The 22,769-nt window shown below is 37.8% G+C and overlaps 1 protein-coding gene across 1 annotated transcript; it reads left to right on the top strand.

Moving 5' to 3' along the window:
- Positions 1-879: 879 nt before the first annotated feature.
- Ly49si3 (immunoreceptor Ly49si3) lies at positions 880-22,384 on the top strand. The gene is given in 6 exon segments (NM_001009919.1): positions 880-991; positions 3,068-3,157; positions 3,775-3,993; positions 5,075-5,217; positions 8,871-8,974; positions 22,249-22,384. Coding segments are annotated over 6 exon segments (804 nt in total).
- Positions 22,385-22,769: the final 385 nt, after the last annotated feature.

The raw sequence follows: 22,769 nt of genomic DNA, 5'->3' as shown, positions 1-22,769 counted from the left end.
CTTTACCTCTATCTTTTGCTCCCACATCCCATTCAGTGATATCTCCTTTCTACTTTTCTTGTTCCTGCGGTTACTAAAGGCAGCATAGGATTTCTGAAGACTTTGAGCTAGGAGCCTCAGAGGAGACACAATATTTAGTTTTGTCTTTCAGGATCTGGATTATTACTCTCAGTAGAAACCTTTCTGGTTGAATTTTAAGCAGGTTCAAGCATAGAGAAGAATATGCAGATTGTGGCTAGATGGGGAAGATGTACATCTCAGTTAATTGAGAATTCAATCCAAAAGATATTTATATATCTTGTATTATGTGCAGTATTAACTTTCAAATATTATTTTGAAGGTAGTGACTGAGAAACTGTAAGATCCATGGATCAATAAAAATACTGAAAGAACATTTACTATTCATGTGTTTATAGAAATGTGTAAATAATTTTAAAGCAACATTTTTATTTAATCCTAATGACTTGAGTCCCGTCTACTTGGACACTTTGTTTAAAAAAAATTTAATGATTTTCAGTGGAGCCTATTTTACCTAACATGTTTGTAGGCTAAATATTTAGAACCATTGCTGTGCCAATAGTATAATGAGTTAGTAAATTTTTAATTCTTTATATATTTCTTAACAAAATTTGTTGGGGCCATTAGAAATAAACTAATTTAACAGAAATCTGCAAATAGTTATCACCTGTAATGGAAATAAGGGTCATTCCATGTCATGGTGTTTGGATCATTAAGTAAATCAATCAGACCCTACCCTTTCTTAGTCCTCTGTACCACCAGATCTAGGTACTTTCCTAAAATGTGTATTTCAACATTTTTTCTAGAAATCATTGAAAGCCCAACTTTAACTGAAAACAAACTTCATACATCACTCAAAAAATGAGTGAGCAGGAGGTGTCTTACTCAAATGTGAGATTTCAAAAATGTTCAGATTTGCAGAACCAAGTGAGACCTGAGGAGACCCAAAGGGCCAGAGCAGCTGGCCACAGAGGTAAGATATTTTAGTGTCTAAAATCAATTGCTTTTATGCATTTTAAACCTTCAACAGTTTAAAAATCCCTTACTGGATTCTATTGAAAACTATCATGCTCCACTTTATCTGGGGTTGGTTTTCACAAGACTAGAAGGGAATTGGGAGTATTTTGGAGGATAATTAAGTACAAAATTGTTTAAAACAAAATTTAAAAAATAAATAATCAAGTTTTAAAACTAAAAAAGGAAGAATGACAAACTACTTCTACTCTTTAGCTTTTAGTCAGTTACTGAATAAATCAGATGAGGAGAGTACCACAATGGGAAAATGTAGGGAAAGAAATCTTGAGCATCAAGAAGTGAGAAAAAGAGTGAAATTTGCATGTTTCAGTCCTTCTTAGAAGGGGGAACAAAATACACACAGGAGGAAATAAAGCGAAAAAGAGTGAAGCAGAGCCCAAAAGAAAGGACATTGAGTGATTACACTACATGGGAAAAAATCCCATATGCAACTACCAAACCCAGTCAATATTGCTGATGCCATGAAGAGCTTGTTGAGAGGAGCTTGATGTGGATGTTTCCTACAGGGCCTGCCAGAGCCTTAATGATGGAGATAAGGCTGTTTGCAGCTAATCATCAAAATGAGCATGGGGACCCCAATGGAGGAAGTAGAGAAAGGACTGAAGGAGTTGAATGGGTTTGTAACCCCATAGGAAAAACAACAATATCAACCACCTCAGATCTTCCAGGGACTAAAACACAAACCAAGAGTACACAGGGAGAGACCCATGGCTTTAGCTGTATATGTAGGAGAGGCTGGAATTGTCTGGCATCAAGAGGAGTAGAAGCCCTTGGTACTGTGAAGGCACATTTCTCCAGAGTAATGCAATGGCCAGGGTGATGAGGTTGGAATGGGTGGTTGGGACGAAAAGTATCCACATAGAATGGGAATGTGGAATGAGAGAGAGGGAACCTGGAAAGAGGATAACATCTGAAATGAAAATACATAAAATCGCCAATAAAAATTAAAATTAAAAAAGATGTGATAAACCATATGGACATTTTTGGTTTTTCATTTGGTCAGGTAAAGAAAAATACTGAAAAATTTAAAACTAACAAGCCAGAGTCTGATAAAAGACTACTTTGTAGAGAAACAGAATCCTACAGAAATGAACCTTATGCATTATAAATAATAGTTTCATCCTCTAGGAAAGTGTTTTAATTGTTATAAATATCCCCAACATCTAATGTAACAGGCACCAACAGTTGTCCTTCAGAGGATGAAGTCTCCAAATGGAAATAAAATTGCAGATGAAGGAAGAGGGGATGAGAGGATTAGGGGGTGTGGAAATAACTACACCCTATTATGAGTTCCTGAAAATGTCAAAGAATCATGGATTAATAAAATGAAGAAGTATCACTTTTTCTTTACTTCTCTATTTCTTTTTTAGTTGTTGTATACATACTGTCATGGCTGTGTTCCAAGCCGAGATCGTAGAAGCATAAGTTTCAGATTCCAAATACCTTAGATACTGAACAATATTTAGTATTATATAGAGCAAAATCAAACTTACATGGAAAAAGAAATAGTTCAAGTATAGGCCCTTTCCAGGATTTATGCAGATCAATTCCATACTGGCTGTGGTTCTGTAACAGTTCTCAAGAACATCCATCCATCTTTCATTCCTCTCCATCTTCAGTTATCTTTCTTGGTGGATCCTATGGTCTAGTTTGTTATCTTGTACTTGCATTGCACCTATGCCACCAATGCCATCTCTTGAATGCACTTTTGGTTCTACAGAAATGGGTGAGGACACATGCCTGTCATCCAACTACTTCTAGTCTGAGATCAGACTATTCACAATACAAGGCTAAAGCAGAAATGAGTTCAGAATTTTGTGAAACTTCACACATGAAGGATTTCTTCATTGGCAGTATTTTAGGTAGCATTCTACAATTTTCAGGGCACTTTTCACTCTGTACCATCAACTTGTACATAATTTCCCCATGTTTCTCTGCTATACAAAATTTTATTAGTATTGAGATGTGCTGTTTTCATGGTGTTGTTTTTCTTGTTTTGTTTTGTTGACTTTAGAGAGGTCAGTCCCCTGGCAGCTCATTGTGGTAGCTCTTGTAATCCTCTGTTCCCTTCGGCTGGTAGCTGTTGTAATGTTCGTGACAAACAGTGAGTAATTGAGATACATATTATTTGAACTTCTACCTAAAACATAGTTTTGGAAAGGGATGATGCAGTTAAATACTCTGTCCATTTTGTAGCCTATAATTAGGAAATAAATCAGAACCTATGGACTTTAATAACTTTTCCTTATACTCTGCAGTGTTCTGTCCTTATTCATACTAATCTGTTAGCTCTGGGGCTCTTAGGAATTGCCCTGCTCTTTCTCACTCGCGGTAATGTTCCTTTTGACGACTTGGTGGAAGTGTACATTCTGAGTTCAGGGGATTGTTAATATTACATAAAAGTATTGTAAGACACAGCTTTGCAAAGAACTTATGGCATTCTTTTCCTTTTACTTTAATGCATATTGAGGTCATGGTTAAGTAAAAAGACTTCATCTGTACAGAGACAGTAAGTTTAAAGTTTATTGCATTCCTTCACATTTACAGAAAAAATAACATCCAGGCTGTGCTAAAACATAAGGTTATATGATGATATTTTGTATTCCATATGATCTAATAACAGTTGTCCCACATCCTAATAGTTTTTTTAATTCAAATTTTCATGGTGGGTTAAGAATTAGTAGAATATTTTACTTAGATATTTATTTGTGACTAATGTAGTTTTTCAGTATACTCACGAAAAACATGAACTGCATGAGACTCTAAGCCACAAGTATAATTGCACATCCATGCCGAATGACATTGACTTAAAGGAAGAAATGCTAAGAAATATGTCTATAAATTGTAGTCGAGGCAATGATCTTCTGCTATCACTAAAGAGAGAACAGACAAGATGGTACCGTGAAACTAAGACTGTTATACCTTCCTTTCAGCACACAGGTATGTACCAGGGGAAGACCAGGAATACAGAAGTGCATTATCATATATTGTTTCTTTCATGGAAGCTTTGAGGTCTAACCTTCAGCTTGAGATGCTGGTGATGCCATGGTTAATCATTTGAGGGGTTCTTATTTCATGTAGGCACTGGCAACTCAGAAATCTTTGTTTCAGTTAGCATAGTCTTAGTTTCTACAAGTCAGAGTATCATTGAAACTTCTACTGCCCCCTGGGCATGGAATTACCAGTTATCAACATGATCATGAGAACAGACTATCAACATCAAAACCTCCCTTGTATGTCTTTCATTTCTCTCAAGGTAAGAGAATTTAACAATGACATGGCACAATGCTAAGTTCACAGTACAGAGTGGACCAGTGTGGACACAATGCATTATAGCAGATCTAGAATTCTTTCACCACTTTAACTGGCTCTGAAGAACACGTGCTCATTTCCTGCCCTCCTGTTCCTGGTATCTTATAAGCTTAAGTTTCATAGAACTGGGCTGATTTAAAAACCTAATCTGGTTAGAAACATAAGTTATGGTCCTAGACCATAGTGTGTTTCTCCTTATTCACCATCTTCAAGTTCAACCATGTTTGTCACATAGGCCAGCATCTCTCTCTTGGGTTTGATGTGAGACATGACATCATTGTGTAGTCCAGGTTGACTTGGAACTCAAAGTGTATCCAATGTTGGCCTGGAAGTCATTACTTAACCTAGGATGACCCCAAGCTAATAGTTATCTTCGTGTGTCTCTCTCTTTGGAGTACTCAGGTTATAGGCATGTTATCATGACCAGCCAATTCATTTCTCTTGAAAGGATTAATAGTATTCTTTTCTCTACTGACTCATACATGATTGACACAGGAAATGGTTCTATATCTCTAGTGTTATCAACAATGTTGCATTGCTCTTGAATGTGCAGGGTTCTCTGGGCATTATAGAATCTCATTTTCTGAAACCTGGGAGATTTTACCCCATCCCCTCTTTCTTTCTTTCAACACAACATTAATTAATATTGTGTTCTGATAACACAATACCAGAAAACAACGAGTTTAACCATTTAACTTCACTTTCACAGGCAAAAATGTTGAAATATACTGGTTCTGCTATGGTATAAAATGTTATTATTTCATCCTGGACAAAAAAACCTGGATCAGATGTCAACAAGCCTGCCAGAAATCCAGATTATCCCTTCTGAAGATAGATGATGAGGATGAGCTGGTACTGTAGACACTTGCCCCTTTATTCTGTTCAATTTTGTCTCTAGCCCTGAATAATGAGATATTAAATCCATATTTTATATGTATATTATTTTTCTGTAATATGAACAAAACTTTGAGACAAATGTCCGCTACCGGAGACTCATTACTACAGATACACTTGTGTCTTTCAGTCTACTCCCTTTCTCAGGAGCCTATAAGAGAGTCCCTTAGAAAGCATGCCTTTTCCTGATTAAGTTTAAAACTTTGGTACAGCACATCCTCTGGCTGAGAGTTATTTTTCTTCATAGAGTTCTAAATAAACTCCCCCTGTCTAATGTTTGCTCTAATGTGAGACTTCCTGAGATGAGAAATCAGATGACAACAGGGAAAGTAACTAACCTCTCTGCCTGCCTATAATATGAGACAATATGAAAAATGTGTAATTAAGTGGTTGACCAGTTAGGTCCATGGTGATTTTCAATGAGACTGTCCCTATCATTACTGAACAGTATTCTTATGCTTTATAATTCCCATATCTGACATTTCCTGTTTTAATCATTACTAATGAAATCTCATTGAAGACTATATTTTTCTAGAGAAATAGTGGCAGATTCACCATGAAAACATTGTTATTTATAACACAGTATTATATTTATATATCAATTTAATACATGTTCAAATAACAACATAAAAGTATGTTTAATTACAAATAATAGAGTAATTATCCATTTGAAACACTTAACTGTAAGCATTTATTTAAAATTTTTATTATTTTTCGGTAGTAATAGTAATACTAGTAGTAGTAGTAGTAGTAGTAGTAGTAGTAGTAGTAGTAGTAGTAGTGTAGCTACAGCAGCAGCAACAGCAGCAGGAGAGGAGCAGGAGCGGGAGCAAAAATATTTTGCCCCCCTTGTTTTTTCAAACCCTGGCACATCAAGACAGCATGTTGGGCAGCAGGCTGTGAAAGGTACCCTGATTTCTGTTTGAGATAGATCAAATCCTTGGAAAGTCTAAATGGAACAGCAGGCAAATTCCCAGTCTCCCAGATCAAGGCCTCACTAGCTGCAGCTCCCCCACTGACCCCTATAGAGAGATTTGAGATAGACCACTCACATAGGGCAATGCTCCAAGCCCCTACTCCATAGGTAAGGACATGACCACAGGTCACATAGGTTCAAGACAGATCAGTCAAAGAAATAGTCAAGTCCCTGAATATGTAGACGAGGTCTTCCAAAACTCACATGAGAATCCAATAGGAAGTACCTGCTGTCACACACTGACCCATCCAAAAATTGTATTTAAGAATCATGTTAAGGAATAAAAGTGTGCAGGAATTATTCTATTGTTTGAGAGCTTCTGTCATAAGAGCTGTAACAATGCCTCTTGGGGAAGAGATCTGCTCTCCCAAAATTGCCACCAAAGCCCTCCTGTATCCTTCTTGAGCTAGTCAGTCCCCTCCTGGCTCAGCCTGACCTGAGCAACCAAAGTGGCAGCATCAAAAAGGAGAAGGACTGGCAGAGGGGGTGATGAAAGCTGTTCCCTCCCCCAACCTGAGTTCTCTCCCTTCTTGGTCCAAACCCATGAACACAGCCAGGCAATAGATCTCTGTGAGGAGCCCCAGGCACCAATAGCCCCTCAACTCCATGAGGCTAGGTGCATCCTCTTCCACTGAGGCCAGACAAGGCAGCTCAGTTATATGCAGGCAACAACTTTTGTCTGCTGCAATTGTTCAGATACCAAAAGAAGATAAATCTGCATATATGCTGGGAAGCCAAGGTCCAGCCCTACATATGTACTTTGTTTAGTGGTCTGTCTCTGAGATCCCCAAGGGTCCAGGTTAGTGTTACTCTTGGTCTTCATGTGGAGCTCTTATCCACTTAAGAGATCACAATCCATCCTCCTAGTCTTCCATAAGAGTCCCCACGCTCCATCCAAGGTTTGGCTTGGGGTTACTGTGCATGTATGACTAAGCTGGTTGGTATAGGCTCACAGAGGTCAGCATCCTAGACTCCTGTCTGCAAGCATAACTGAGTATCATTAATAGCTCATGGATTGATGCTTTTCCACAGGATGGGTCTCAATTTGAGCCAGTTATTTGTTGCCCTCTCCCTCAGTCTTACTCCATTTACAAATCCTGTATTTCTTATAGACAGGGTGAGTTTGTTTCAAAAGTTTTGTCAGTTTATTGATATTGCTATTGGTCCCCAGGGATTCTTTCCTGGCGACAGGAGGCTGTCTCACCAGTCTACATAAGTTTCTCAGCTAAGGACACCCCTACTGATTATTGTGTGCCTCTCTTATCACTGGTCACCACATTCCAGAAGATGTTCCCTACCGACTTCCTCAGCAGTTGCAGAATTCCACTGATTCTCATGACCATCAGGCCATCCTCCCATGCTTCCCCACACATGAAACTGCAATTCCACTCCCCTCATGAACCCCTCTCCTGCTCAGTTCCCTGTCTCCATTTGCCTTCCATAACCATTCCAATCTCCCTTCCAAGTGAGACCCAAGAATTCTTGCTTGTGCCCCTCTTTCTGTCCAGACTACTTGGGTCTGTGGTATGTAGCACAAAAATTCTTTTTTATGACTAATATCCACTCATAAGTTGAAACATACCAAAACTGTCTTTGTGGGACTTGGCAACCTCAGGATGATATTCTCAATTTCCATCCATTTGTTGGTATAACAGGTGTCTTTGTAATTCATAGATGAATACTATTCCATCGTGCAGATATTCCAAATACTTTTTTCAATTCTTCAATTGAGGGACATCTAAGAAGATTTTAGTTTCTGGATATTATGAATAAAACTGCAGACACCGCCGGAACCTGAAAGAAACAGACCGGATAAACAGTTCTCTGCACCCAAATCCCGTGGGAGGGAGAGCTATGAATAAAACTGCTATGAACATAATTGAGCAAGTGTCTTTGTGAAATGATTGAGCACTTTTTGGGTATATGTCTAGGAGTGGTATGGCTTGTTCTTGAATTAGAACTATTACCACTTTTCTGGTAAACCTCCAAATTTATTTCTAAAGACATTGTGCAAGTTCCCACTCCCTCCAACACTGGAGGAGTGTTCCCCTTACTCCATAACCTTCTTAGCCTATGCTATCACTTGAGTTTTAATATTACCCATGCCTACTGGTGTAAGGTGAGGTCTCAGAGTTGTTCTGAATTGCATTTCTCTGGTTGCTGAAGACATTGAACATACATTTATGTGCTTCATGACCATTCAAGATTCCTACATTAAGAATTTTCTATTTAGCTCAGGCATAGATAAAGCACTGGAAGAAATTGATAAATCAGTCCAAAAAATGCTAAATCAAAAAAATAGCATTAAATCTGCCTTCAATAGGAACATTGTGACTTCTAGTCCATTCATGGCTGCTTAGTGAGACTTGGTCTAAGAAACATACTCACACAGCATGCCATGATCTTAATATCTCAAGACACTTGAAAGTTTTATTTTAAATGACTTACAGAACTGACTTAGTTTTGATTTAAATGTGCTATTGTAGGAAGTCCTATCCAGAATGAACATGGTGGGACTGATGAATGAGAGAACAAGACAGCACAGAATGATACTGGAATGGTGGGAAATTTTCTTGTTTGTTCTTTCATCAAACCTACAGAAAATTCATCGTAGGGTGTGTTATTTCTTTTACAGAAGTTCCTTCAGCTCCAGGTTCTTTCAGACCAGTACTAGATTGGATTGTCATACAATAAAGCAAAAGAGGAATGGTCATGGATTGATAATGGCCAATCTGAATTGTGAGTTTCTAAACTCTTAAGACTAACAGTGGTGTGGGAACTGGGAGGTTTGTGTGCAGAGGCTTTTTTTTTCTCATTTCGCATGCCTTTCCTCATTTTCTATGAGCTCATAGTCAAGGACAAGTTGCATAAGGAAGTCTCTGAGAAAGTGTTACAGAGGCAAGTTGTATGTTCCTGAAACTGACCAAAAGTGGCTTAAAACTGCATACATCTCAGGACTGTTTCTTGTAACATAAGAAAGGCAGGCACTACAATGTCAATAACATAAATGGTGTGGAGTGACCAAATGATCATGACATATGAATTTAACCTGAGTCATTCAGACATTCATGTGACATTTCTTTTTGTTTTCAGCTTATATAAATATTCGTCATATATAAACACAGGGTCATGTTTATATAAACATACATATGTAGCCCAGCCATCCATTTAAGCTCTTTTGAAAATCCCAAGGTGTTTCCTTATTTATAATCTGCTAGAAAACTTTTCCAAGATTATCTTTATTAGTAATATGCATTTTTATTGAGTATCATAAAACATCAAATAATATATGAGCATACAAAACCCTAACCTCCTCAAAACTCAAACAGGAATCATACTAACTCATGTCTTCAAGTTAACTGTCTATAGGTTCATCGTTGTATGCAATCTATTGGAACAAGTAACACACAGTACCCAAACACTCCATAAAGAATTATCTTTCTCTTTTCCTGCAGCTTTCACCTAAGAATAGTGATTTCTTAAGAAGATATAAATTTAAAGATATATCATCTTGTTAAGAATCCTGAAATACATAGAGCTTTTTGCCTCATCTGGTTCTTATATTTTATTCTATGTCCTGTTCTGTGCTCTCTCCAGAAATTTGCTGGTGTTATAGAGGCAAGGAATTTGATGCAGATATCTCCTTTAGGACTCAGCACATATACACTTCTCTTATGCACTGTGACAAATTCTACCAATCTACATGTACGATAGCCCACTTTGTAAAGAAGGTTCTCTGCCTTAGAGAAGCATTTCAACTTTATGAGTTCTCATTTGTTGACTGTTCATCTTATAGCATGAGTCATTGATATTGTTTTCAGGAAAATTTGCACCCTTCCCATGTGTTTCAGGCTCTTGTCTACTTTCTCTTCTAGTAGACTTAGCATATCTCTTTTTATGTAGAAGACCTTGATGTACTTGGACTTGATCTTTGGAAATGGAGAATATGAATCAATTTGAATTCTTCTACATGGTCACCCTCCAGTTAACCCAGCACCATTTGTTGAAACTGCTACCTTTTTCCACAGAATGGTTTTAACTTCTTTGTCAACGTTGAAGTGACCATAGGCTGTGGTTTATTTCTGGGTCTTCAATTCTATTCCACTGATCTATATGCATTTCTCTGCACAAATGCCAGGTCATTTAGTTTTTTTTTTTATCACTATTGCTCTGTAGAACAGCTTCAGGTGTGAAATGGTGATCACTGCAGAACTTCATTAATTATTGGGAATAATTTTGCTACTTTTTTTTAAAAATTCCAAATGAATTTGAGAATTTCTCATTATAACTGTGAAGAATTGTATTGGAATTTTGATGAGGATTGCACTGAATATTTTGGTTTTAGATTTCTTTTGGTAAGGTGGCCATTTTTATTATGTTAACCCTGCTGATGCATCACCATGGGAGACTGTTCTATCTTCTGAGGAATTCTTGAATTCTTTTCTTCAGACACTTGAAGTACTTGTCATATAAATCTTTCACTTACCTGGTTAGATTCATACCAAGGTTTTTTTCATAATACCTGAAACTATTGTGTAGGGTGTTGTTTCCATATTTTTCACAGTCTGGATATCCTTTCAATATAGGAAGCCTATTAATTTGATAGAATTTATTTTATATAATTAGTGACTATTGTGAAAGATGTTGCTTCCATAATTTCATTGTCTGCCCATTTATCCTTTCAGTAGGGGAAGGCTGATCTGTTAGAGTCAATTTATATCCAGGCACTTTGCAGAAGTTGTTCAGCAACTGTAGCAGTTCTTTGGTTGAATTTGTGGGGTCTCTTATGTAAATTATCATATTATCTGCAAAGAGTGATATTTTGACTTCCTCCTGTTCAATTTTTATTTCCTTGATTTACTTTGTTGTCTAATTGCTCTGGCTAGAAGTTGGAATAGTATAATTTTGACAAAATCACAACTTATATATTGTAAACTATCTTTACCAGCCCTAAAATAGATAGAGGGCTGATATCTAAAATTTACAGAAACCTCAAAAGTTAGACTGCAGAGAGCCTAATAACCCTATGGAAATGGGACTCACAGCTAAACAAAGAATTCTCAAGTAAAAAATCTTGCATAACCAGGTAGTACCTAAAAAATGTTCAACATCCTTAGTTATTGGGGACAGCAAATCAAATTATCCTGAGTTCCCACCTCATACCAATCACAATGGCAAAGATCAAAAACAAATTTGACAGCAGATGTTGATGAGGATGTGGAGGAAGTGGAACACTCCTCCATTTCTAGTAGGACTTCAGGCTGGTAAAACCCCTTTGCAAATCAAGCTGGCAATTCCTCAGAAAACTGGAAATAGTTCTAACTGAAGACTCAGTTATAGCACTCCTGGACATACACCCAAAAGTTATTTCAAAATATAAGAAGGACACAGGCTCCACCATGTTTTTAGCAGCCTTATTTATAATCACCAGAAGCTCAAAATAATCCAGTTGTCCCTTAAAAGAAATGGATTCTGAAAATATAGTTCAATTATATAATCGAGTACTACTCCACTACCAAAAACAATGATTCATAAAATTCATAGGTAAATGGATGGAACTAGAAAATATCATCCCAAGTGAGGTGACCTAAACATAAGAAAATACACATGGTTTGCACACAAAGATAAGTAGGTATTAGCTATAAGGTCAAATTATGCAAGATACAATCCATAGACCACATGAAGCACAAGAAAAAAGATGACCAAAGTGTGAATGCTTCACTCCTTCTAAAAAAGGGAGGACAAAAATATACATAGGAGTATAAATGGAGACAGACTTTGGAGCAAAGGCTCAAGAAATGGCTATTTGGCTATATTTTGCTATTCCTGAGACAGCCACACCTGGGGATTCAGCATATATACACATATATGCATATATATATATATATATATATATATATATATATATACATAACCACTAAAACTAGACAATATTGATGAAGCCTATAAGGGCATGCTGAAAGGAGACTGATATAGGTGTCTACAGGGTGACTAATCCAGAGCATGACAAATAAAGAGGCAAATGCTACCAGAAGACTACTAAAGTGAGAATGACGTCCCCGTTGGAGGAATTAGAGAAAGGAGTAAAGAAACTGAAGGGGCTTGCAACCCCATAACAACAACAATACTAACCAACCAGAGTTACTAAGGTTAAACCACTGCCCAAAGACTACACATGGACAGAGCCATGGATCCAGCTGCATATGTAACAGAGGATGGACTTGTTGGGCACCAAGGGGAGGAGAAGCCCTTAGTTTTGCCAAGGCTGGACTCCCAAGTGTAAGGGAATGTCAGGGAGAAGAGTAGGAATGGTGTTGGTTATCAAGGGTGAACACCCTTAAAGAAGAAGGGGAGGGGAATAGGAGAGGGTGTTTATTTATGGGAAACTAGGAAGGGGAATAAAATTTGAAATGTAAATAAAAGGTAGCCAATAATAACAAAAAAGTGATAAAACCAAGATGTGGATGCTTCAATCCTACATAGAATAGGGTACAAAATAATCGTAGGAAGTAGAGTGAAGGAGGAACCTGGGAGGAAGAGAGAAAGGGGACATCAAACGGAGGTAGGATCAAGTACAAGAAGCATGTAAAGAATGTCAGGAAATTGAATATAAATATGTAGTAGTGAGTGATGGGGAAGTACAGGTAATGACTAGAAAGTCTCAGATACCAGGGATGCAAGAGGTACCCAGGTCCCAGTGGGGATGACTATAGATGAAATATGTAGGAAAGTGGACATATAATTTGTGACAACCACATCCAGGGATAGGCGTGACCCTTAGTTGAGGTATGGGGCCACCAAGCAATCTCAATGTTTTTTACCCAGAATGTTCCTTTACAAAGGAAAGGCAGGTTCAAAAGTTGGAAGGAGACTAAAGAAAGACCATCCACAGACTATCCCACCTAAGGATCCATCCCCATTTGTAGACACCGAAACTTGATACTATTGCTGATGCCAAGAAGTGCTTGCTAAGCAGAGCCTGGTATGACTATTCTCTGAGAGTTTCTACTATCACATGACCAACACAGATACAGTTATTCATAGCCAACCATTGTCCTGAGCCCATGGACGTCAATGGAAGAGCTAGGGGAAGACTGTAGGAGCTGAAGGTAATTATAACCCCATAAAAAGATCAATATCAACTAAGTGGAGGATCTAGAACTCCCAGAGACTAACAACCATCCAGAGAGTATACATGGAAGGATCCAGGGTTCCAGATACATAGGTATCAGAGGATGACTTTATCTGACATCAGAGGGAGGGGAGGTCTTTGGTCCTGTGGAGGCTTGATGCCCCAGCATAAGGAGATACTAGAGAGGTGAGACTGGCATTGGTAAGTGGGTGGAGGAGTACCCTCCTGTAGCTGAAAGTAAGGGTGTTATAGTAGATGGTAAGCGGGATTGTGGTGGGGTAACAATGAGGCAGGATATCATTTGAAATGTAAATGAATGACATCGCAAAAAAAAAAAACGGGAAAAAAAGATTCATCTTTGATCAAGTTGAGAGCAGCACAAGTCTAGGCCATAGCGATAAATTCTAGGAGCGCATTTTACCCACTGACTACATAGCAGGACAATTGGGACAAGTGGCCTCTGACCACCTTCAATCTCAGGCTTTGGAGTTAGATTACAGCATCAGACATGGTTCCCTCTTATCGTAAAGGACCTAGTTCCAGTAAGAAAGCATCAATTTATCCTGCAACATATCTTGCTTAACAGGTCAGCATTGTAGCATGCAGGGTCCAGTGCTGAATAGGTCTACTCATATCTTTTCTTCTCTGCAACCAGCAAAACCAGTTTCTAGCCCTTTGAAAGCCAAACGAGGGGAAGATATGTCCATATTGATTGGGATTGACTTCTCTATGTGTTGGTGTCAAAGTGGGAAGTGTCTTCAGCAATAGGTTTTTCCATGTGGTTATGATAGATACCCAAGGGGAGGAGCAGTATCCTGTGCTGTGTAGAAGACCCTTGTCATCTCCCAGACCAGTAAGTAATTCCTCTTGAAGAGTCCTTTGCCTTGCAACTGGGTTCCTTTTAAAAACTCATATCTTCTTTTGAATGGATTCTCTCCTCAGTAAGTGCTCCCTGTTCCTCCCAAACTTACTACCCACCCAAAGTCATACTATTTCTTTCTCCTCTAAACAACAAAAAAGGGGGAAATAAAATCAATCACGCGATCAAAATACACAAAAATCACAAAAAGACAAAAACATTTCCCCTCCCCAAAACCAAAACAATTACACAAACAACACACACACACACACACACACACACACACACACACACACACACACACACACACACACACCACTCCAAACCACCAAGGAATAATGGAGTTTGTTTTCTGTTGACCATCTATGAACTTACTATCTTGTGAGTTTTTATAGGGACATTTACATATCCTTAGTTTTGGTTAATCTATCCTTTATTCTCTCATGTGACTTATTTTTCAATCCTCATTCACCTTTGTACTTGAATCCTCAAAATATACCTTCTGCTTTCAATTTATATATATATATATATATATATATATATATATATATATATATATTTTTTTCTGGTTGCTGATTTTTTTAGAAATACAAATTTTCAGAAATCACCTCAATATTATTTATTCTTTACTAATTTTTCTATATAGATATATGTTAATTTGCTTTCTATATAATATAAAATAGATGGAATTTTTGTTATTTTGTTCATATTTTGAAATAAGGAATCATCTCAAGATTCAGGCATTCCTTGAACTCGTGATCCTCTTAGTTCTGTCAGGTATTGGGAATACAGGCATGCATGCCTAGCCTATCTTTAATTTCTTGAAAGATGTCAGTTATTCTTATTTTACACGTGCTAGTGATAATTCTAGTGTCTCTAATCTTATGGATTTAATGTTCTATTTCTGTTGTCTTCTGTTCATTATGTCATTTTCTTTGGGGCATTTACTGGATTTCTTTGCAAATTGCTCTAGAAACAGTCTGAGGCATGGCATCTAGACTGATTATTTTCTTAGGAAACTATAATTCAGTGCGTGGGCATGTGGCAGGTATTTCTCATTTTTGATCAGCCTCTGCTGATCCTTTGAAGTGACAGCTCTGCTGAAGCCTAAGCCTGTTGGCTTGGTGCTCCTGACTGTGCATCAAGTGGGGTTTTAATTATTAGTTAATATTTGATTATGACCATTTTCTATAGCCATGTCTAACCTGGGTTTAAATCCTCCTAATTTAGCCACACAAATGATAAGGTTAGTGACCTGCCTCACTTTCCATACTGTCATAACAATTTTATATATTTTAGTGTACATTTGAAAGTAAGTTATACTAATAATGTAGTTGTGCCACTTATACACTGTCTAAATTATTTTTCTCCTACTTTGTGGGGTATGAAGTATGAAGTCAGGCTGTTGGTTTGTGTGAGCAATGTTACTGGCCCAAGAATTTTTTTATGAGTTCAGAGAAAATTAACAGTTTTATTGATGAACTTTTGATTAAGTCCATAATGTGTACACTTTGGATAATAAACCTTATTTTCAAAAACCTTGGCTTAAATCAATATGCTTTAAACTTAAAATAACTGCACATTTTACTTTTTGTCTACTATTGATTTATCTGTAATGGAATTATTATCTAAGAGGCTGTGTATTTTTCAGTGTCACAAATATAGATAATGATGACTGTGGTAAAGCCACTCCATATCTGTGCAAAGAGAGTATTGCTTTTCTCAGAATTTCTGTGAGAAGGGAAGGAAAGATAAAAGTGGAACCTTTTGTTATACTTGTTAATTTCCTGTAATGATTTGGGACTACATAGTGACCAAATGTTTTAACCACAGGTCTTTTTATTTTTTTACTAGACCTTTATTAATTTGGATATTTCTTATTTCATTTCGATTTTCATTCCCTTTCCAGTTTCTGGTCCAACATACCCCTAACTCCTACCCCTCTCCTTCTATATGACTGTTCCCCTCCCCATCCTCTCCCCATTACCGCCCTCCCCCAACAATCACGTACACTGAGGGTTCAATCGTGTCAGGACCAAGGGCTTCCCCTTCAACTGTTGCTCTTACTATGCTATTCATTGCTACCTATGCGGTAGGAGCCCAGGGTCAGTCCATGTTCGCTGTTTGGGTAGTGGCTTAGTCCCTAGAAGCTCTGGTTGGATGGCATTGTTGTTCATATGGGGTCTCGAGCCCCTTCAAGCTCTTTTAGTCCTTTCTCTGATTCCTTCAAACTGGGTCCCGTTCTCAGTTCAGAGGTTTGCTGCTGGTATTCGCTCGCCTATGTATTTGCAGTATTCTGGCTGTGTCTCTCAGGAGAGATATACATCCACTTCCTGTCAGTCTGCACTTCTTTGCTTCATCCATCTTATCTAGTTTGGTGGCTTTATATCTATGGGCCACATGTGTGGCAGGCTCTGAATGGGTGTTCCTTCTGCCTCTGTTGTACACTTTGCCTCCCTATTCCCTCCCATGGTTATTCTTGTTCCCTTTTAAAGAAAGAGTGAAACTCTCATTTTGGTCATCCGTCTTGAGTTTCATGTGCTCTTTGCATATAGGGTAATTTGTGCATTTTGGATAATATCCACTTATCAATGAGTACATACCATGGGTGTTTTTCTGTGATTGAGTTACCTCACTCAGGATGATATTTTCCAGTTCCATCCATTTGCCTAGGAATTTCATAAATTCATTGATTTTGATAGCTGAGTAGCATTCCATTCTGTAGATGTACCACATTTTCTGTATCCATTCCTCTGTTGAAGGGCATCTGGGTTTTTTCCATCTTCTGGCTATAATAAATAAGGCTGCTATGAACATAGTGGACCATGTGTCTTTGTTATATGTTGGGGTATCTTTTGGGTATATGCCCAAGAGAGGTATAGCTGGGTCCTCAGGTAGTTCAATGTCCAATTTTCTGAGGAACCTCCAGACTGATTTCCAGAATGGTTGTGCCAGTCTGCAATCCAACCAACAATGGAGGAGTGTTCCTCTTTCTCCACATCCTCGCCAGCATCTGCTGTCACCTGAGTTTTTGATCTTAGCCATTCTCACTGGTGCGAGATGGAATCTCAGGGTTGTTTAGATTTGCATTTCCCTTATGACTAAAGATATTGAACATTTCTTTAGGTGTTTCTCAGTCATGTGGCATTCCACAGCTCTGAATTCTTTGTTTAGCTCTGAACCCCATTTTTGATAGGGTTATTTGTCTCCCTGCAGTCTAATTTCTTGAGTTCTTTGTACATTTTGGATATAAGCCCTCTATCCATTGTAGGATTGGTAAAGATCTTTTCCCAATCTATTGGTTGCCATTGTGTCTAACAACAGTGTCCTTTACCTTACAGAAACCTTGTACTTTTATGAAATCCCATTTGTCGATTCTTGGTCTTAGAGCATAAGCCATTGGTGTTCGTTCAGGAAATTTTCTCCAGTCCCCATGTGTTTGAGATTCTTCCCCACTTTTTCTTCTATTAGTTTGAGTGTACCTGGTTTGAAGTGGAGGTCCTTGATTCACTTGGACTTAAGCTTTGTACAGGGCTATAAGCGTGGACCTATCTGCATTCTTCTTCATGCTGACCTCCAGTTGAACCAGCACTATTTGCTGAAAATGCTATCTTTTTTCCATTGGATGGTTTTGGCCCCTTGATCAAAAATCAAGTGCCCATATGGGTGTGGGTTCATTTCTGGGTCTTCAATTCTATTCTACTGGTCTATCTGTCTGTCTCTGTACAAATACCATGCAGTTTTTATCATTAGTGCTTTGTAATATTGCTTGAGTTCAGGGATAGTGATTCCCCCAGAAGTCCTTTTATTGTTGAGGATAGCTTTAGGTATACTAGGTTTTATGTTATTCCAGAAGAATTTGCATATTGTTCTGTCTAACTCTATGAAGAAGTGGGTTGGTATTTTGATGGGGATTGCATTGAATCTATAGATCGCTTTTGGTAAAATGGCCATTGGTACTATATTTATCCTGCCAACCCATGAGTATCTTCTTCAATTTCTTTCTTCAGAGACTTGAAGTTCTTATAATATAGATCTTACACTTGATTGGTTAAAGTCACACCAAATTATTGTACATCATTTGGGACTATTATGAAGGGTGTCGTTTCCCTAATTTCATTCTCGGCTTGTTTTTCTTTTGTGTAGAGGAAGGCTACTGATTTATTTGAGTTGATTTTATACCCATTCACTTTGCTGAAGGTGTTTATCAGGTTCAGTAGTTCTCTGGAAGAACTTTTGGAATCACTTAAGTATACAATCATATCATCTGTAAATAGTGATATTTTGACTTCTTCCTTTCCTATCTGTATTCCTTTCATCTTCTTTTGTTGTCCGCTTGCTCTGTTGTCCTTGCTAGGACTTGGATATCTATATTGAATAAGTAGGGAAAGAGTGCACAGTCTTATCTAGTCCCTGAATTTAGTTGGTTTGCTTCAAGTTTCTCTCAATTTAGTCTAATATTAGATACTGGTCTGCGTATATGGCTTTTACTATGTTTGGTATGGGCCTTGAATCCCTGTTCCAGGACTTTTATCATGAAGGGATGTTGAATTTTTTCAAATGCTTTCTCAGCATCTAATGAAATGATCACATGTTTTTTATCTTTCAGTTTGTTTATATAGTGGATTACGTTGATGGTTTTCCGTATATTAAACCATCCCTGCATCCCTGGAATGAAGCCTACTTAATCATGTTGGATGATTGTTTTGATGTGCTGTTGGATTCGGTTTGCAAAATTTTTATGGAGTATCTTTGTATCGATATTCATAAGGGAAATTGGTCTGAAGTTCTCTTTCTTTGTTGGGTCTTTGTGTGGTTTAGGTATAAGAATAATTGTGGCTTCATAGAAGAAATTTGGTAGCACTCCATCTGTTCCAATTTCATGGAATAGTTTGGATAGTGTTGGAATGAGGTCTTCTATGAAGGTCTAATAGAATTCTGCACTGAACCACTGACCTGGGCTCTTTTTGGTTAGGATACTTTTAATGAGTGCTTCTATTTCTTTAGGAGTTATGGTGTTGTTTAAATGGTTTATTTGTTCCTGATTTAACTTGGGTACCTGGTATCTGTCTAGGAAATTGTCCATTTCCTCCAGATTTTAAAGTTTTGTTGAATATAGGCTTTTGTAGTAGGATCTGATGATTTTTTGAATTTCCTCTGGCTCTGTTGTTATGTCTCCCTTTTCATTTCTGATTTTGTTAATTTGGACACTCTCTGTATCCTCCGGTTAGTCTGGATAAGGGTTGATCTATCTTGTTGACTTTCTCAAAGAACCAGCTTTTGGGTCTGTACATTTTTTGTATAGTTTTTTTTGTTTCTACTTGGTTGATTTTAGCTCTGAGTTTGATTGTGTCCTGCCTTCTACTCCTCCTGGGTGTGTTTGCTTCTTTTTGTTCTAGAGATTTTAGGAGTGCTGTCAAGCTGGGGATTTATGCTCTCTCATGTTTCTTTCTGCAGGCACTCAGAGCTATGAGTTTTCCTCTTAGCACAGCTTTCATTGTTTCCCATGAGTTTTTAACCATAGGTCTTAGGCCACCATGCAAATAGGTTGATGGACTGGAAAGGGAAAAATGTTCTTTTGAAATCTGACTTAAAATGACAAAGGCCATTTTTCTTCCTGTTATTCCAAACAGCTTTGAAGTTCATTGGTTGGGTGCACATATCTGCATCTGACTCTTTCAGCAGCTTCTTTGGTCTTTTAGAGGGCAGTCATAATAATTCACCTTTTGTGAACACCCCATAGCCTAGGTAATTGTGCCAGGTCTCAGCATCTCCCTTTGAGCTGGATGCCACTTAGGACCTGATGCTGGACATTCATTTCATCATGCTCCATTTCCATTCCTGAATTACTTATAGACAATGTCAGAGCTTTGAATTTGGGATAGCAACCCTATGCCTCACTTGATACTTTGTCTCTCTGTGGTACGTTAGCACTATAAGTTCCCTTCCACACTGTAGAGCATTTTATCAAGGGTAAACCCTTGTGTCCTGAGAGTCTCTCACTTTCCAGCTCTCTGGAATATTCTACAAGTTTCTCCCAACCTCTCTACACCTGAGTTTTCCAGTTATCTTTCTTCTGCTGGCCCTCAGGGCTTCAGTCCTTTTCTCCCACCCAATACCACATCATGTTCTTCTCTCCCCCAACCCCATGTCCTTATACAACCCCTGTCCCTACCTCTCTCCTCCTCTTGTAGTTGTGTTCTTTTCTCTCTGAAGTGGGACTGAGTTTTCCTCACTTGGGCCCTTCAGTTTGTTAACATTTTTGAGTTTTGTGAACTGTGTTGTGTATTTTTGGCTAATATCCAGTAATCAGTGAGAACATACCGTGCATGTTCTTTGGGTCTGAGTCACTTCACTCAGGATGATATTTTCTAGTTCCATTTGCCTACAGTTCTCAGGATATCCTTATTCTAAATATCTGAGTAGTATTCCATTGTGTAAATGTTGCATAGTTTCTGTATCCATTCTTCTGTCCTGGGACATCTGGGTTGTTTCCAGATTCTTACTAATACAAATAAGGCTGCTAAGAATATAGTGGAACATAGTATAGTGGGGAATCTTTTGGGTACATCCACAAGAGTGTTATTTCTTGGTCTTTGTGTAGGTCTATTTCCAATTTTCTGAGGAATCTCTAAATTGACTTCCAGAGTTTGTGTACCAGTTTATAATCCTACTAGGAATGGAGGTGTGTTTCTATTTATCCACATCCTAGTCAACATGTATTGTCCCCTGATGTTTTGATCTTATCCATTCTGACTAATATAAAATGGAATCTCAAGGTCATTTTGATTTGCATTTCAGTGATCACTAAGGATTTTGAACATTTCTTTAGGTCCTTTCAGCAATTTGAGATTTCTCTGTTGTGCATTATCAGTTTAGTTCTATATCCCGTTTTTTGATTGATTTTCTTTGGGTGGTACCTCAGGATTGTTTTGATTCACATTTCCCTGATGACAGTCACCAAACCCAGTCACTACTGGGGATGCCAAGAGGTGGATGCTAATAGAAGTCTGATATAGTTTTCTCTTAAGAGATTCTGCCAGGGGACTGGGGATTTAGCTCAGTGTTAGAGCGCTTGCCTAGGAAGCGCAAGGCCCTGGGTTCGGTCCCCAGCCCTGAAAAAAAGAACCAAAAAAAAAAAAAGAGACTCTGTAGACCTGGAGGGACTTAAATATTAAGGATCTCAGTTTTGAGTGCATTCTTTAGTTAGTCACCTCTAGGTTTCTTAGGGGAAACACTAGCTTCAATGCTGCCCTGACCATCTAAGTTTTCCTGCTAACAACTCAGATGGAGTATAAATCTGATTTCCTTTAGTTTACACAAGAGAATGCTAATGATTTATTATTAAATAATTCATTTTTAATTCTTGTTTTGCTACATAGGCCAAGCTGTTCCAGAACTCATAGTCCTTCTGTTTTACTGGTAGTTATCTCTGTTTTCTATGATATTATTTTATTTAGATGCATTTTTTAAATAAAAGGGTAGTTGTGGTCTCTGATATACCATCCTGCAGAAATTAGAGTTGTGTTGCATACAGGGAGTTCATTAGATTACCATGTTTCCATCATTAATTATGAGGTCAGCAGGAAGAAAGGAAAACGGTCCCATACATAAGAAACTAGTCCTCTTATGTAATTGTATGTCAAACCTCCCCTTTCACTTTAAAACATAAACATATAAGTTCTTCTTCTATGTGCCAAGCACGTCTGTTTTACTGTTATTCTAGAATTTTTATTGATAAAAATATTAATGTGAAAGGAAGTTTAGCATAAAAAATTCTTTAATAATAAATAAATTTTACCTGTTTACCAAAAAATTGGGCGTCTAAAACAAGATGGAAATTTTTGTGTGATTAGGAGACAATTTCCTTTTATGAGCTTAGAGAAAAGATATTTTGGTGGTGAAGTTATGATTAATAATTCTATATTCCATATACTTTTGTAAATATGATTTTGAAAACATGACTTATTTCAGGGAATTTTCAAAATTAAAGAGTTGCCAATTGTTGTTTTTGTTCTTTAGTTCCTTGAACCTAAAAAAATACAATGAAAAGTATGGAGGATGTATGTTCTTATCTCAAACAAGACTAGAAAATGCTATGTGCATGAACCGTTACCCATGTATTTGTCAGAAGAGACTTGAAAAATTCCCTGATTGACTCTCCAGCAAGAGTTAAAGGTAAACATGGAATGTGCTGATCCTCATTTGTTTCCTCTACTAATGTGTGACTGCTTTCACACAGGTGTTTTGTTCACAGGATTTAGTCTGCTGTGCAAACAGTGAGATGAGCTGGAAGAGTGTGGGAATGTTCTCTGGAATCTGATGTGGCAGAGCAGAGGCTTCTTCCATCCTGGTGAAGACAGGACACATTTTCTCTGGTGCACGGACATGGTTTGCTTCAAAGTCTCCAGGACTCTGCTCTTTCTGTTTTCTTAAACTCATACAGAATTAGATCAAATCCCAATAACCAAGAATTTCTTTAATTTTTTTCTTCACCCTATTCTTTGCATCCTGAGTGACTCCCTGAGTCCTGTCATAAAAGG

The sequence above is a fragment of the Rattus norvegicus genome, chromosome 4 (assembly GCF_021556685.1).
Source record: "Rattus norvegicus strain SHRSP/BbbUtx chromosome 4, alternate assembly SHRSP_T2T, whole genome shotgun sequence".
Classification (NCBI taxonomy): Eukaryota; Metazoa; Chordata; class Mammalia; order Rodentia; family Muridae; genus Rattus; species Rattus norvegicus.
The sequence above is the reverse complement of the archived record's forward strand: the minus strand, read 5'-3'. Positions and strand labels throughout refer to the sequence as shown.